Source organism: Bos taurus, chromosome 26 (genome assembly GCF_002263795.3).
Source record: "Bos taurus isolate L1 Dominette 01449 registration number 42190680 breed Hereford chromosome 26, ARS-UCD2.0, whole genome shotgun sequence".
NCBI classification, from domain to species: Eukaryota; Metazoa; Chordata; class Mammalia; order Artiodactyla; family Bovidae; genus Bos; species Bos taurus.
In genome coordinates, this window is record NC_037353.1 from 22,775,859 (window position 1) to 22,791,923 (window position 16,065).

Consider the following 16,065-nt stretch of genomic DNA (forward strand, 5'->3'; position numbering starts at 1 on the left):
GGTGGAGTAGGAACCTGGGTCAGCTTCCGTTGCCCCCATTCTCTAGGATAGGAATTGCAGGGTGTGTGGTCTGCCACTCATTTCCTGTTTTGCTTCACTGAAGACCTCAGGATGGGGTGAGAAGGAGCTTCAGAGGTGGTCCTGAGAGATTGCAACTTTGGCCATATGGTAGAGAGTTGTAGCATTCTGGATACTGGGGAGCTGGGTCCAGTGGAGGCCAAAACCACCATCTTCAAAATTCAGTTTGGAATTCCAGGGCTGCTGACTCACATTTTACATTCTTTTCAGCCTGCGCCATCCTTGGTACCCCCTGCCCTTCAACCCCGTCTTCCCTGACCTGCCCTTTTTTCATCCCAGCTGTATCTCCTAATCTTGTTCTCTCACCTCTACTTTTACCAAGCCCCCAAATGAGGCCCTACTTTGTGAAAAAAGGGATGCGAGGGAGACCCTGGGAGGGCAGCTTCAAACTTTTCACCTTAGGGGAAGGAGCTGGAGGTCAGAATGAACCGGGCCTGAGTATTACCTTTAGGAAAGGGGTCAAAGGTCAGGCTCGACTGGGCAAAAGGTACAAAAGGGGCTGGAAATTGTACTGGACTAAACTAGCAGTCCTGAGATCAGGGCTGGAGATCAGGCTGGATGGGACTGGGTTAGGAAACATGGGGAAGGAGCTGGGTTCAGGCTGAGCTGGGGTCTGGGGGTAAGGGCCTGGGCTTCCACAGTAGGGCCAGGCTGGATACCCAGCTGGGCTGAAACAAATTTTCCAGCTTCATGCTGGGCCTGGGACTGGGCCCTCAACTGCAACTGAAAACAGAGGACATGATGGCTTTGAAGGGCTTCTTACTTCCCCACTCCCCAGCAACGCCTCCTGAACAAGGGCCTTCCCCAGAAGGGCCGCTGGGGCAAACAGGGAGGAGCCAGACCTGGGGCTCCAGAGGAAGTTGCTGGTCACTGTTTCCTGAGTTCAAAAAGTGGGTTCTCCTGTCTTTCTGGGCCACTCCCTTCCCCCAAGCAGGGCAGAGTCTAGGCCTAGCCATTTACTTCTCCCCATGACCCCCACCTCCCTTTTAGAAACACACACACACAGAATGGGAAACTGCACGTGCTGAAACCCAGTCAAAGGCCCACCCTGGCAGGCCCATAACCCAACATGATCATACTGCCAAGCCATGCATTCAACAGTACGTCCTCATTTATGTACTTGAAGCTGCCAATCACACCTAATGGTCATGCCCTCTCTGCCTTGTTCAGCACCACATTCCTAGCACCTGAAGTTGAGGCTGGCACCTGGAGAGGGCTCAATGCGTATTAGCTGAATCAATGAATCCACTAAGACACACATCATAAATAAACACATATACAAGCCCACACACCTATTCATAGACTCCCTTACATACACATATCCAAGCCCTCTTTCAGAAGTTACTACATACACTACCTCACAAAAACCCCAGATGTTACCTACTGCCTGACACAAATACACTGCAGACAGGCGTCACCTAGGACTTCCAGGGTGAGTTGGTGGTCACAGATGGCTGGTAAATGTCCTTCAGCCAGATCAGGCCCGCAGAGGGGTGGGGTGTGTGTGTGTGTGTGTATACAAATGCATGCCTTGGAGTTCTGAGGTGTTCGGGCAACAAGGAGCTGGGCTGGTGCAGGGCAGGGCCAAGGTAACTGCACAGACTGGAGGGTGGGGCTGGGCCAGACTGTCCTTTGCTCTGGTTTCTTCCTGCCAGCTTGGAGATGGGGGCAGAAGTGCAGGTCTAGAGGCCTTACTTCAGATCCAGAGACAAGAGGGGAACAGTGAGGCCTCAGATTCCCCTGTCTGGGATGAAAAGGAGGAAAACTGGTAATTCCCTGGCACTTTCACAGTCATGGCCTGGGTTCAATCCCGGGTCAGGAAACTTAAGATCCCAAAAGCTGATTTTGAATGCTAAGTGGCACAGCCCCCCATCCCCTAAAAATGAGGGAGACTGGGTAGGAGACTTTGCAGGTGCTAATAGCCCATCCCGAACCCACTGCAGGGTCTCCCTATCTTGCCAATCTTCTGGAACAGTTGGGGAGGAAGTGAATAAGGGACAATCATCACCACCTGGAAATGAGTCTGAGACTTCCTCCTCCTTCCTCTCTGTGGAGCTTCAGGCCATTCCGAGCAATAGCACTGAAGCATCCTCCTCCCTCTGAGCCTCCACCCAAAGTCAGCAAGGAGACAATCCTTCTACTCTCTCCTCCTTTCCCATCCAGGGTCCTCACTCTTGGGGAGACTAGTGCAGAGCTCAGCTGGGCTGGTAAGCTAGAGGCCAGGTAGGGGTAGGAAGCTTACAAAAACAGGCCTGAGTCTCCTGAGCATTAGACCGAATCTAACAGTCCAAAGTTCTTCCAATCCAAGCTGCCTACCAGGTGAGGACCCCTTCCCTCACCCCACCCCTAGCTCCCTAACTCAAGGCTGTCTATTCCAGGAACCCTGCCTCTGAAGGACCAGAAGAGTTAGGGGCGCAGAACAGCAATCCGGGAAGGGAAAGCCTGGGAAACAGGAAGAGCAACACCGCAAGAGTAAGGGAAAAGGGAGATGGGAGAGGGAATTCACAAGTCCATTTACACCTCCTCCCCAGTGGTGGTTTGTAGCGGCTGTGGGAAGGAGAAAAGGCTGCCTTGGATTGAGTCATAGGCATCAATGACCAACCAAGACACTCTCAAACCAAAAAGTCTCTTTATTGATCGATACCATACATGACTCAAATGGCCCAAAAAAAAAAAAAAAAAAAAAAAGGGCATTACAGTTGGGGTGGGACATCCATCTTCCCTACCCCTTCCCTCAGCTCCTGACACAATATCCTTCCAATAGTGGCAGCTGGAGTGGAGGAAACAGGATGTGCAGGGCCCCAAATCCAGAAGGAAGAGTGGGGAGAGGTGGTGCTAACACTTCTGGAACTGGCCACAGGAGAAGGCAGCGAAGCCACAAAGCTGAGCCCAGATGCATGGGACCCTGCTCTTGGCCTCACCCTGGGCCTGGAGCCTCCACACATCCATCCAATTGTGAGACAGAGCTGAGGATCCTGGCTGCCTCCCCTGTCCTTCTGTGAAGAAGGGGAGGGAGGAGATATTGGGAGATGAAGAGCCTTTACTTCAGCTGGAGGACAAAAGCCTATTGCTCCCTGGTGGGCTTAGAGCTGGGGACACCCTCAGTGGCTCCTACCCCTCTGAAGGGCAGGGGAGGACTAGATATGCAGTTTGAGAAGGTGGGAAAGGAGAGTACTGGAGAGTACATGAACCCCCTCCTCTACCCCAATGCCTGCCCAACTGAGACACAACAAAAAACACAGTAACAAACAAGGCTGTTCCCTTCCCTCCACACTCCCTGAGGGAGGGAGCCTCCCCCTCCCACCATGCAGACAGCTGCTCTAGTGGAGGGCTTGTGAAGAATATACACACCGTGGAGGGAGGGGGTGGGGGCTGGGAGAGAGGGAGTCACAAGCACTAGGAGGGCAGGCCAGAGTCCTAGAGGAGGGAGACAGAGACAACAGCAGGGGCTTGTCACACAGGCGAGGCCATCAATGGCCCCCTGCCCCATGGCGTGCCTTCCCCACTCCAATCACCCCAGAGGAGAAGGGAAGAGAGATGGCAAAGTGTCTCCTTGGTCTGAAGTTCTCAAACTGTTATCAAATGGTAATGCATAGCCCCCTTCCTCCACATGGGCTCTAAGCTCCCCATATGCCAGGCGAAGGGAGGTAGCTGGACCTTTAATAAGGGGAAGAGGGGGGACAGGAGTGATTTTTTTTTTTAAACTTACATTTTTAATAATATTATTTTTTAAAAAACTTGGAGCTGGGATAGGTGGCAGAAGGGAGGAGTCCAGAGCTTTACCCCTCTACTACCAGCCACCTAAAGGGAAGGTTTGGGGAAGGGGCATTCAACCAAGCCCCATGACTTTAAGTCCCTAAGGGCTGTGGGTGTAGACAACCCTGGGCTTGAAGGGGGTGGAGTCAGGAGGATGGGGGTACCCAGAACCTGGGGTGAGGATGGAGGCAAATGCCCTGGGCGGGGGGTGGGGGGGTGGTCAGGACATTTCTCAGAGGCCCAGGGTCCATGGAGGCATCCACATGAGGCCCCCCTTCCCCCAAAAGGCTCTGCAAAGGCCAGCCCCAGCCCAGGGCCACTGGGGGACAAATCTTGGCACCTGCCCCCAAGTGAGTCCAGTTCCTCCCTGAAGTGGGTGGATGAGGCTGCCCATTTCAGATGCTCAGTCTTTTCATTCTGTCTTCTGCTCCCTGGGGCTGCGAGGGGTGGGGCAGGCAGGCAGAGCGCTGGGTGGCTGTGGTGGGGCCTTTACTGGGAGGCCTGTGACGTGGGGTTCTCCGATTTGCTCTCTTGGCTGGATGGAGGCTTGCTGTTCCAGGGGCTGTTGGCGCCCAGGGCAGGGGAGTTGTTAAAGCTGTCCTCGTCGTCAATGCCGTTGGCCGCGTCAAACTGGGTGTTCTCCAGCCGGGTGATGAGCCTCTCGTCCTCGTCCCCGAACTCCCCGCCCATCAGGGTGGGCTCCCCCACCACCATCACATCCTGAGAGTGGCGGAGGTCCCCAAACATAATCGGGGCAGGGGCTCGCCCAGCCCAGGGCAGCAGATTCCCCCAGAGCCCCAGTACCCACCCAGGAAACTCAACCCCCAGCCACCCGCTCATATCCCAGCTTACAACCCCATCTCCTCTGACACCCTCAGCCCCTGGAATACTTCCAATACTTCCCAATGAAAGACTGCAAAGCATCACAGCTTTTAACCCACATCCACTGGATTCTGGGAGAAGTCGATCTACTCCACCGGCTCCCTAATCCATCTCTCCAAAATTTTAGGGGGCTCCTAAACTTCTGTCCACACGTAAGAGAGGGAGCAGATCAAAAACACCAGTGGGGGGGACTGTGTGTACGTGCACGTGTGTGTATTCTAGATTCACACACGTTTAAGTCTGTGTGTCCTTCTGTCAGCATGTGTCTCTCTGGTGGTCTGTGTGCCCCTAAGCTGTTTATCCTTTATGTCCGGACGTCCCCACGGCTGTGTCCGTTCCTTTGTGTCCTATGTTGCTATGTCTGAGTCTATGTGATCACAGCCATGCGTACGACAGACGAGGACTCTCAGACAGGAGTTAGTCCCCATTGGGAAAAACTGTCTTGTCTTTGCTTCTACGTGTGCTAGTGAGCTCAGGGTGGGACAGCGTCAAGAGTCAGGGGTCAGCAGTGGGGCAGCCCAGAAGAGAGAAGAAAGCCGAGATGCTTACAGGTACCTGGCTGGAGAGGGCGAAGGTGCTGGCTGGGCTTTTCTTCTTGCTGTTGCTGTTGTTGGTGTTGCCGCCCCCGAGCTCATGGTGCTGCCCCCGGACATCTTCCGTTTCCGCCGTTTGCTGGGCTGCTGCCGTGCAGGCTCCGCTGTGCCAGGGAAAGGAGACTCAGGCAGGGTAGGGCTCCTAAGGAGCCTGAGCCTACCCTGATCCCAATCTTGCAGACCCAGGAGCAAGGAAAGGGCTTCGTGAGGAGCTAAGAGCAGCCTTGGGGAGCAGCATCACATCCTGGAAAGAGCAGGTGCAGGTGCAAGGCACTCACCGGGGGGCGCTACCATGCGCTGCCACTTCTGGAAGAGGCAGGTCTTGAGGCAGTCACGGGGGCTGAGGCTGTAGGTCTTGTGGCGGGACATAAGCTCCTGCATGGGCTCGAGTATCACACAGAGCTGGGGGGAGACCAGTTGGTGGCTTGTCAGGGGACAGGTGTGGAGCGGAGACCGAATGGGGTGGGGTAGAAACCAGGTGATCAGAGACTCACTCGGAGGTAGTTGAGAGTGGAATTGGACAGCCCACACCGGGTGATGTTTTTGGAGAGCTGATCTAACATCTGGGGGTCCTGGGCCTGGGAAAAGAAAGGTAAGAATACTAGCACCTGCTTACCTGCCCAGTCACCTGAGCCTCGTGACACCCTGGACAGAGGAGGAGCTACTATATAAAAATTCACTTCTCAGATGGATAAATTTCAACCTTGTCTAGGGCCACGGCGGGAAACACAGCAGACCGGGTTCCACCCTTTCTACTGCCCACCCGCCCCCTGGTGTCTTAGGTCCTGCCTGTAACTCACATGCATGGCAAGGATGCTTCGGGGGATGAGCTCTCGGTGCTGCCGGATGCTGAAGTGCCACGTCTTTATCCGCATCATGTCGTCAAACATGAACTCCAGGTACAACCGGCCCTCCACACATACCTGGAAACAAGCTTGTCACAAGTCTGCCCACCTCCCCACACACCCAAAAGTATCCTGTTCCCATTTCCTCATGACTCTCCCATTGCACACACTCCTGCCACCTGAACATAAATTTGGGTGTGCACTACTGACACAGACCATCTCCTCACACACCCACCAATCCAGTCCATACACACACACACATGCACAGCAGAAACACTTAATAGATCCTTGTCCTCTCCTCATGTAGCCAGTAAAACACTCGTCTACTATAAGCTACATGAGGACAGGCTTGTGTTCACTTGTGTCCCCCTGTGACCCAAAACTGTCACCTACGAACTCAATACATGTCTGCTGAAAACTGCAGCATGCCTGCTTGCCCTGCGTATCTTGCCACTTCCCTGGGGAACAGCCAAGTACATCTTGGGAAGCCAGTAGAGGAATCAAACTTAGGTCCTTCAGTGTTTCACATCTAACTGGGAGCTGACCTGGGTGAACATGGGTTTGCCGTGTTGGGTCACCATGCTGCCCTGGTCGCAGTCAAGGGAAACGAAGTTGCTGTGGAATGCCTCCTTGGGATGCTTAAGCACATAGTAGAGCTCTGTAGCACCCCCCTCAAAGATGCTGCGGAAGTAGCGTGGGATCAGGGTCCGGCCAATGGCTGCAGAGATGGGACAAACTCTTCAGAACAGAAGGCTCTCAGAGGTGGTCAGGCAGATAACATCCCTGTCAGAACAGATCCCCTGGGACAAACACCCAGCCCCACAGCAGAACTGGCAGGACCCCCAGAGGCCACTCACTGTATCTCTTTGGTCCATCCTCCAGGCAGAAAGTGATGGTTAACATGGCATCATCCTCAAAGAACTCAGTTGTGAAAGCATCCCACCAGAGATTGTCACACTCCTAAGGAGCATAGGGAGGGGTGCGTGTATCAGTAGACATGGCACAGGGATGCCCAGATGGCCTTCTCCCTCCCAGCTCCTTTCCCCGGCTATACCTCTGTCCAGTTTTGAAGCCGTTTGTTAAGCTCGAATATTCTGTAGTCAGTTTGGTTGCCATATGGTGTGTGCCTCCTGGGGGAAGTGAAGAAGGGAGGTTAGTAGGAGCAGACCCTCCCACCCCCGCCCTCTGCCTTCACCTCTGTAATAGAGAGAACCAACCTCCCCACTGGACTCCACTTACCCGATCCCAGGCTCCAAGTATGTAGGCGGGTACATGGGAGTTGGGCTGTGAAAGCAAAAAGGCTATGAGAATGGGTAGAAGACAGGAGTTATTTGGGGGTGTCACTCCATCCCGTTTTCAGGCAGGATGCCATATGGGAAAGGGACAGGAAGTAGAAAAGAAACTCACCCCACATCCCGATCTAGCATGGTGCCGGGATGGAAAGGGGGGAAGGCGTTGCCGTTCGGGGGCTCCTTCGGTGAGTACAGCTTGAATGACTTTGAGGAACAACCTAGAAGGGAAACAAAGATGGGGTCCCCCGAATCCCTCTTGGGAGTGCTCCTGGAAGGCTGTTAAGACTGTATGCACAGAACTGGTCTTCTGGAACACCCGAGTACACTGTGAAAGGGAGATTACCTCAGGGAACACCTATCCCACCTTCTAAATCTGGCTCCAATTTTGTTTTACAAACTAGAAGTTCTCAGTCCTAATACTCAAGAGCCCATTTCTTCATGTGGCTGAGCCCTGGATGACAGAATTGAAAACGGGAAGAAACGTCAATAACCATAGGATAAATATACAAACATTAGAATCTAAAATTTTGATAAACTCCCTTTTCACCTACATTATTTTATGTAATCATTACCACAACCTTGTGCGGCAGCAGAAGTGACTCTAACATTCCCATTTTACAAATGAGGCTAATAAAAGCTCAAAGGGACTTGCCGAGTTGGTAACAAGTTGGTAACTGGCAGAACCAGGACGTGAGCCTATTCTTCTGAGTCCCATATCCTATGGTAGATCTACCCCACTATGGGACTCGGGAGACCAAGCTGGGAGAGGGTGAAGGGGGATTTTGCCAACTCTCTGCTCCTTCTCCACCCCCAGGGTCTCAGGAGGGCAGGGGATAAAACGATAAGGTGGGGGGGGGGGCCGGTGGAGGGGGTGCCTGCTGGGTGCCGCCCACTAGATAACCAGTTGGGCCTTCTGCCTCTCCCACCAACGGCCACTCCCTTATCAGCCCAGCCCCTCCCCCACACCTACCGTGGTCCAGTATTGTCTACAAACCAGAAACCTAAAGCCTCAACCCCTTTTCTTTCCTTAGACTTGCAGTGGAGGCAGATGGGCCTCCAATGGATCCCACTCTCCCTACAAACGGAAAATAAGAAGCCCCTGGGAAGGAGCCTAGGTTTCAGGGGCTCAGTTGGGAGGCAAGTGGTAACTAGACAGGGTCTCTGCTGGTGTGTAGCTATGCCTGTGCACAGGTGTCCCTCTCCACCTCACCCAGCAGCACAGAGTTTCCTGCTCTACTATTACCTGACTGGAAGAAGTGCTATATTCATAGTTGGGTGCCAGCCAGGGCCCCCTGAAATGCCATTTTCCCCCTCCCCACCAGACAGGAGGAGAAAGTGAAGCGAAGTCCTAGCCACTGCTGCTTCCTCATGTCCCACAAACTTGATTGCATTTGGAAGGGTGGCTGAATTGGCTGTATCTGAACCCCCTCTCTAATTCTGATACAAAATCTATTCTGTTTCTTGGTGGGGGGAAAAACAAAGGAAGACCCTGTGCCAACATGTGCATGTAATTCTCTCCCCTGGGTCCCCTCCTCACAATATGGGCCAAAGGAGGGTCCCAGAGGGGCCTACCCTACATGGTCCCTGAAGGTGCCAAAACTCAGAGCCTGTGTGTACCTGCACACGCGTGTGTCTCATCCTGCCTAGCAGGCTTCCACCCTCAGCTCGCCCCAACATGCCTACCAAGGGCTGGAACCCAGCAGCCCCAGGCAGGATCAGGGTGCCTGCAACAGGCCCTCGCCCCACACATGAGCTCTCAGATGTCACATTCACAGGCTCCCAGCACAACACACAGCCTTCACAAGCCAGTCAGAACTAAGTGAGTAGCATATGTCCTCGGGAAAGAGACAGTCCCACCCAGTCCCAAGTCCCCGCCACTCCACAGACAGATAAGGCCATGTAAGAAGTCAAAGCTCACACTGCCCACCAGAAACCATGCCTGGGCAATATACCCAACAGTCTAAATTAGGAGACCTGGCCCTCATCCTCTACCTAGGCCCCCTTTTCCCAAAACCATTACTGCCCTGCTCCTTGGTTTCAGGCCCACTCTGAGTGTCAGCTCAAGATCCTAGAGAGATGAGAGGCAAGACACCAGGGTTCCTCTCTAACTCTGGAAAAAGTTTCAGAGCTTCAGTTTCTCACTACAGAAATGACAAGCACATTGCCTGGGGCTGGATAACAGTTCTGCAGAGCTAAACCCCAAAGCTCAGGGGCCTCTATTTACACGTCCAGTAAATGGACACAAATAAAACTCAGCATCTCTCCAGAGCCACAGCAACTCCCAGTAACCCCAGCACAAGGGCTTGGGAATGAGAAGAGGAGGGGAGGGAACATCACCCAGACCATCTGTCCCAGTTGCTGCCTGTCCCCAGGAGCAGGGGTAGAGGTAGCAACGTGGGGGTGGGGGTGAGGGGTTGGATGTGTCACCCAGCCTTGGAGTCAGGCAGAACCCTGGCTCCCATCTCTGGCAACCTGGGAGCCTTTAGGAAGGGGGAGGAGAAAGAGCCCAGAACTAGTAAAGTTTTCTCTGAATGGAAGCGGCATCCTGTGGCCTTAGGGGGGCATCTCCAGCTGGGCATTTCCATGGTAACCGAACTGAGCCGAGGACAGGCCTCCTCCCTTTGGGGGCTGACCATAGGTCAGCAGGCTCGAGGGCTCTGGCCTCTGTGAGCTGGGGCACCTCTCCCCCAGGCCCGGACCAGACCCAGGACTTCCACCCACCCCCAAAAGGCTTGCAGGGTGCCCAGACTTACCTGGGAGAACTGAGGGGACCAGGAGAGGTGCGGGGGGGCAGCTGGGAGCCCAGAGGGGCCCTGGCTGGGGTGAGGCCTGAGGGGGGGCCAACTTCAGCCACTCATGTCCCGAGTGGGACGGGCAGGCCTGGCTGGGAGCTCCACTCCGCGGTCTGCACAAAGACTCTCACGCACAGCCTCAGCCCGCCCCGCGGCGGCCACAGCCCCGGGGGAAAGTTACAGTGGCCACTGGGCCAGGGACCGGGGGCCAGGGGGCCGGCCTGGGGGGCGGGGGGCCGCGGGGAGTCCGGAGCCTTCTTTGTTTGCAAGGTTTCCCTCAACAATGGCTGCTCCGCTCTTTCCTCCTCCTCCTCCTCCTCCTCGGCTCTCCCCGCCTATGCCTCTGCCTCCAAGCAGCCCGCCCGCCCTCCCCAGGCCAGCAGGCCCCTCCGCCGGGGCACCAGCAGAAGCAGGGCCCGGCACTCACACTCACTCACACTCGCACACGCACACGCACAGACACACGCAGCGGCCGCCGGCTCCCTTCCTTCTCTCCCTTTCTCTCCCTCCCTCCCCGCTCGCTCTCCCCGAGCCGCTCTCAGAATGAGGCCCCAGGGCGGGCGGAGGGTGGAGCTGCCCCCACCGGCCCCGCCCCCCTCCCTGCGAGGCAGGAGGAAGAGGGAGGGAGCCAGGCAGGCAGGGAGGACTGCTGAGAAAAACAAAAGAGAGACAGACTGGGAGAGACAGGGGACGGGACGGAGAGATGGAGACGGAACAGACTGGGTCCGGAGAGACCTGGATGGAGGGGAGGCCTGTGGGGACCGGGAACAGGAATGCCACCCTCAAGCCCCAAGCAGGGGTGCTCAGGGGTGAGCTGGGGAGCCAAAGCCACAGGCAAGGATGGAGGTGGGCACTCTCCTCTCTGGAAATTCCCAGTATCTTCTAACAGCCTCCTCCAAAACATCCCCCAAATCTCTCTTCCTCTCCTCAGTGATCTTTCGGGTTGGAGGCTGGCCTGGGCAGCCACTCTTGGCTGGTGAAATCCCACAGCAGCTGGGGGGAGGCTGCAGGGGGTTATTTTTGACAGAGACACACTCAGACTTCAGCCTGTAAACACTGATTGGAGAAAGGGGGACACTCCAGGTTCCCTGCCCCTCAACCCAGCTAAGTTCCAAATAGATCTGCCTTGACAGAGGGAGGCCCCTTTCCCCCACCCAACATCACCACCACCACCATACCAGAGACACGTGGGTGCAGGGGAAAGGGGCTCTGTTAGAGCCAAGGAGGGTAAACTTGCCCATCTAAGGGTCCCCAGAAGGGGTCCAATCTGCTGCTGAATCCTCTCCCTACACCCCAGGGACAAAAAAAGTATATGGTTGCCAGGGTAGGAGCTGTTCTCCAAAGCAAGGGGGGAATCCCAAGAGACAGACAGACAGACACAAAGACACAAACACACAACCCACCCAGTATGGGGGGGGCGGGTAGTAAGGACCTCTTGCTGCTGCTGCTAGGTCGCTTCAGTCGTGTCCAACTCTGTGCGACTCCATAGATGGCAGCCCACCAGGCTCCCCCGTCCCAAGGACCTCTTACTACTTTGCAATTTGATTCTCAGCTTTCTATTCCCTAACCCCCAAGCATATTAACACACAGTCCCACAACAGGATTTCTCATGGTGTACACACCAGTTGACTGTGCAGTAACATTATTGCACCTGGCTCTGTGAACATCCTCCATACATAAACAACCCATCTCTCTTTCACATAAATCAGTACCTGATACACACTTCAACCCATGATATACCTCAAACTCCAAATAAACCCAAACCTAAGAGACACACACACACAGTCTATGTCAGACCCTGACTTCCATACACACTGGGACTTGTGACACATATGCCCCCCATCCCCAAGACACACCCCAAAATTGCATCATACCTCCTGAACCTTTGACAGACTGAACACCCTGACCATTTGCTACCTAGGGACTAACCCCACCCTCTTTGAAATCCGCACACCATGCTCCCTCATGACCTGGCCATATAATACACTCTGGCTTTCATAAACATACTGAAAATGATACAATTCAGCCAGAATGCCTACCATCATAGTGCCTACCACCAGGACTTGAGATAGTTGCCCTGATTCCCAAATTTACAGCCCAACTCTAAGATAACTACATTCCTCCCCCTCTGACAGGACAATTCTTGTCATTTGTTTTATGCCTTTAAATTTTCCAAAGTGCATTCACAAGGCAGTACCTTAAGAGAGTCTAATAGCATCCAGGGTCAAATATTATCCTAACTTAAACAGATTACAGTGAGACAGGAGGGCCTAAGGCTGGAACTCTGGTTCTAATCCCACTCACACAAGCCCAGCCCTGGGGCACTGCAGCCATTCCTACTGCCTGCCCCCTCCAAGGAATGGTCACTCCAGGCCCCAAATGTCTATCTCCTCAGGGACAGGACATGCTGTGTGCTCTGGCTTCTGCCTCCAGTTCAGAGTCTGAATCCCCACCCAGTCTGCCTCTTCAAATTTCAGGGACAAGGGCCCCTAGACTCTGGCATATCATTCAAAACAGACCTTCTCCTAGTTCCCCTTCTCTAGCAAGTCTGTTCCTCTCTCGGTTCTGACTTAATTCTCCCATTTGCACAGGGGCAGAAGAGGTCCAACTGAAGAGAGTAACTCAGAGTTAGAAGCCTCTAAAATTGGTGGGGGGTGGGGTGGGGAGAAAGCTGGGAGCAGCAAAGACTGACAAAGGTGAGGAGGGAGGGAAGGGCCAGAGCACCCCTTCTAGAGGGGGGAATTCTGAAGGGCAGCAGCCCACCCCAGCCCACAGGATAAGGTACCAGCACTGCCCCCTGCCCGGGCCCCTGGGGCTCCCTGACCCAGGCCTCTAGTGTGCCTGCCCCCCTTCCTTTGTCTGTGCCCGGCCTCCCGTTGGCCTGGCGCTCTGCCATCCTCCTCTCCTGGCTCCCAGCCGCCACCACTGCTGCCTCCTCCCCTCCCCCAACTCCTCCCAGCCTTAACCCTTCTGAGCCACATGCTGCCCCAGACAGGCCCTGGCCCCCTCAGCAACCTACCCTGCCCAGGGTGATGCCACTTAGCAGAGGTTCTCCCTGCTCCTGACCAAAACCCCAGAAGCTACTCCGCACCCCAGGAGCACTATGGGAGCTAGATGTGTGTCTGTGTATGTATCTTGTAGTGTTTCCTTCCGCGTGTGCATGTGTGTGGGTCTGCGTGTGCTCTGGCTTCCCTCAGTCACATGTGTGGGGCATGTGCTGTCTCTGCCGGGCTGGGGGAGGAGGAGCCGGGAGACAGCAGAGCACAAAGGAGAGACTCAGACGAGCAGGCAGGCAGCAGGCAGGCGGCCTGCCAGTGCGCCTGGGCCCCCACCCCAGAGCTGCTCAGGTTGGGGGCGGTGGTCTTTGGGCCTGGACTGTACATGCTGCCACAATGTCCCTGTGTTCAACCATGTGCTCACATTCACCCATGCAAGTCTGGTGCCCTCCCTTACCCCAACTCCTACCATTTCTCACCCCCAGGACACTCATGCCCCTCCCCAAGTGGTTCTCCTTGAAGACTAACCTCCAACCATGGTTTATGGCATCAATCATAAGACTTCCTTACATTCAAGAAAAAGATTCCCCACTCTTGGCCATCTTAGGCCCCCTCTCCCCCAACCGATCACTAGACACACAAAACGAACATACCATTTAGGGCACTGACTGAAGTTGTCCCCCCTCACACACACAGGTCCTCATCTGTCCCCATGCTGCTCCCAGAGAGGCTGAGAGGGAAACTTTCTCCCTTCTCCTACTGGACCACACACCCAACTTCAAGACCAACCTCCCATCTACCTCTAGTCTGACAACCCTTCTAGACTCGCCTTCTGCCCACTATTTGTAGAAACTAACAATCAACATTTAAGACTCAGCCCTTTAGCTGTGCATCCCTTTAGGATGATGATGGATGATCAAGGCCATGGGATGGACTCAAGAGAATGGATGGGTCTGAACAGGGTACTCAGCATGGGACTATTATAAAGAAAATACACACAGGAACATGTGTGATAGGAGGAGCTGATAGGAGCTGATGGGAGGAGCAATGATGGGGCCAGACAGGATTCCAGCTTGGCAGGCTCTTCCCCCACCTCTCCTCTCCCCCACCCTCTGCAGCAGGAGCCAGGGGTTCCCACACCCGGATATTCCAGGATCCTCAGGCTCTACTAGCCCTCCCTCTGGGCCCCATGCCCCTTCAGCGTCAGCCTCAGCAGGCACTTTAAGTGTGTGCCCAGCCCAGCCCAGCCCAGCTTTGGCCTGGGTCACATGATTTTCAAGGAAGCTTCCGCACAGGCAGCTTCCCTTGGGGATTGTGTTGGAGGGGGAGGGGGGCTTCCAGTTGTAGGGTATAGGCCTCCCAGAGAACAGGGCATGTGAATGGGCAAAGGATCCAAACCAGGCTAGATTCAAGAATATCTGACTTTCAAAAGAAAGCTAATTCCTGCCTGGGACAAGATGGGGTTCTGCAGATAAATTCAAGAACGCAGAGTCCTGGAGACGGGTAGAAACCATGTTCTGAGGCCCTCTGAAGACTCCCTCTCCATTCACATGGCCCCTCTCCTTCCTCCTGGCAGTAGATAAGTCTTCCTCTTCCCCAGGAAAGAACTCAGACCCCAGCTGTCACTGGCAAGAGTTGATGTGTTTGGGGGGAGGCAGGAATCTGAACCTAAGTCCTCTCATTGGGGTCAAGCATCGCTTCCGTCAACTCAACTCTCACAAGTCACTCTATTTCCTAGCTTGCCTGGGGCTGCCACATTCCCCCTCCCACTAGGGCAGAGATGCCAGGCCCAAGAGCCCAATTATCTGCGCCGCCCCCCCCCCCCTCCGGACCTCGGGTCCCTCAGGAGGGCCAACCGTCCCTGGCAACAGGCAGGATAATTTGGAGAGGGGCAAAATGGTCCCCACTCAATCCATCCCCGCAAACAAGAGGCCTCAGAAACAGTCTGGAGGGAGGTGTCACAAAATGTTAGAGGGAATAGGCAGCAGGAAAGGTGGGGGGGCAACCCAAACCAGCCAATCACAACTCTATGATGACCCGAGGGGGGGGGGTCAAAAGTCCAGACTCACTTCTGATTGGCTGACACCCTGGAATTCTGGGAATTTCAGCCCCCCCAACCCCTCCCTAATTAACCTCCCCTCAAAAAAACACACACACACACACAACCTACCCCCAGCACCCCTTACTCGTGCCTCTGGGCTGCTGCGCATTTACACAGTTGGTGAAAACCCTCCCCCAACTGAGGCCTCACACACCCCTCACAGCCCCCGACCACAGCCATGCCTTCGACGCCCCCCACACAAGTTCTCACCAAACAAGGATTGAGGGATCTGCAGGGAGGGTTCGGGAGGGAGGGGCCGGGAGGCCGCGCGCCCCACTCACCAGGACAGGCACAGCCCACTGACATCTTCACATCGCCCGCCGCTGGGGGCCCAGCCGAGTCACGGTGCCCGCCCCGCGCGGGGACAGGCCGGGCATGAGCCGCCGCCGCCGCCCGCGGCCCCCGCTGCCCTCGCCGCCGGCCCGGCCCGGCTTCGGCCCGGTGCAGGCGGCCCCTGGCTGCAGCGAGGAGCCTGTCAGGCGCGGAGCAGACAGGAAGGAAGCCAAGCAGGAAGGCGAGCTGCTTCTGCGTGTGTGCGCACGGGTGTGCGTCCCCGTAGTGTGTGTCCGTGTGTGCGCGTGTGCGTGTGCGTGTCTGTGCGCTCCCGCCGCCCTCCCTGCCGCCAACGCCGCCGCCGCCGCTCGCCCCCTCTCGCTCTCGCGCTCCTTCTCGCCCTCGCTCTCGCTCTCCCTCTCGTAGGCGCCCGCTCTCCAGTCCTAACCGGGCTGGG

The 16,065-nt window shown here is 55.4% G+C and overlaps 1 protein-coding gene across 1 annotated transcript; it reads right to left on the bottom strand.

Moving 5' to 3' along the window:
- Positions 1–2,688: 2,688 nt before the first annotated feature.
- Positions 2,689–16,053, bottom strand: LDB1 (LIM domain binding 1). Its single transcript, XM_059882148.1, is given in 12 exon segments — positions 2,689–4,554; positions 5,272–5,345; positions 5,348–5,413; positions 5,588–5,711; positions 5,804–5,887; positions 6,110–6,232; positions 6,700–6,872; positions 7,012–7,114; positions 7,209–7,284; positions 7,394–7,438; positions 7,562–7,664; positions 15,617–16,053. Coding segments are annotated over 12 exon segments (1,227 nt in total). The 5' UTR covers positions 15,642–16,053; the 3' UTR covers positions 2,689–4,323.
- Positions 16,054–16,065: the final 12 nt, after the last annotated feature.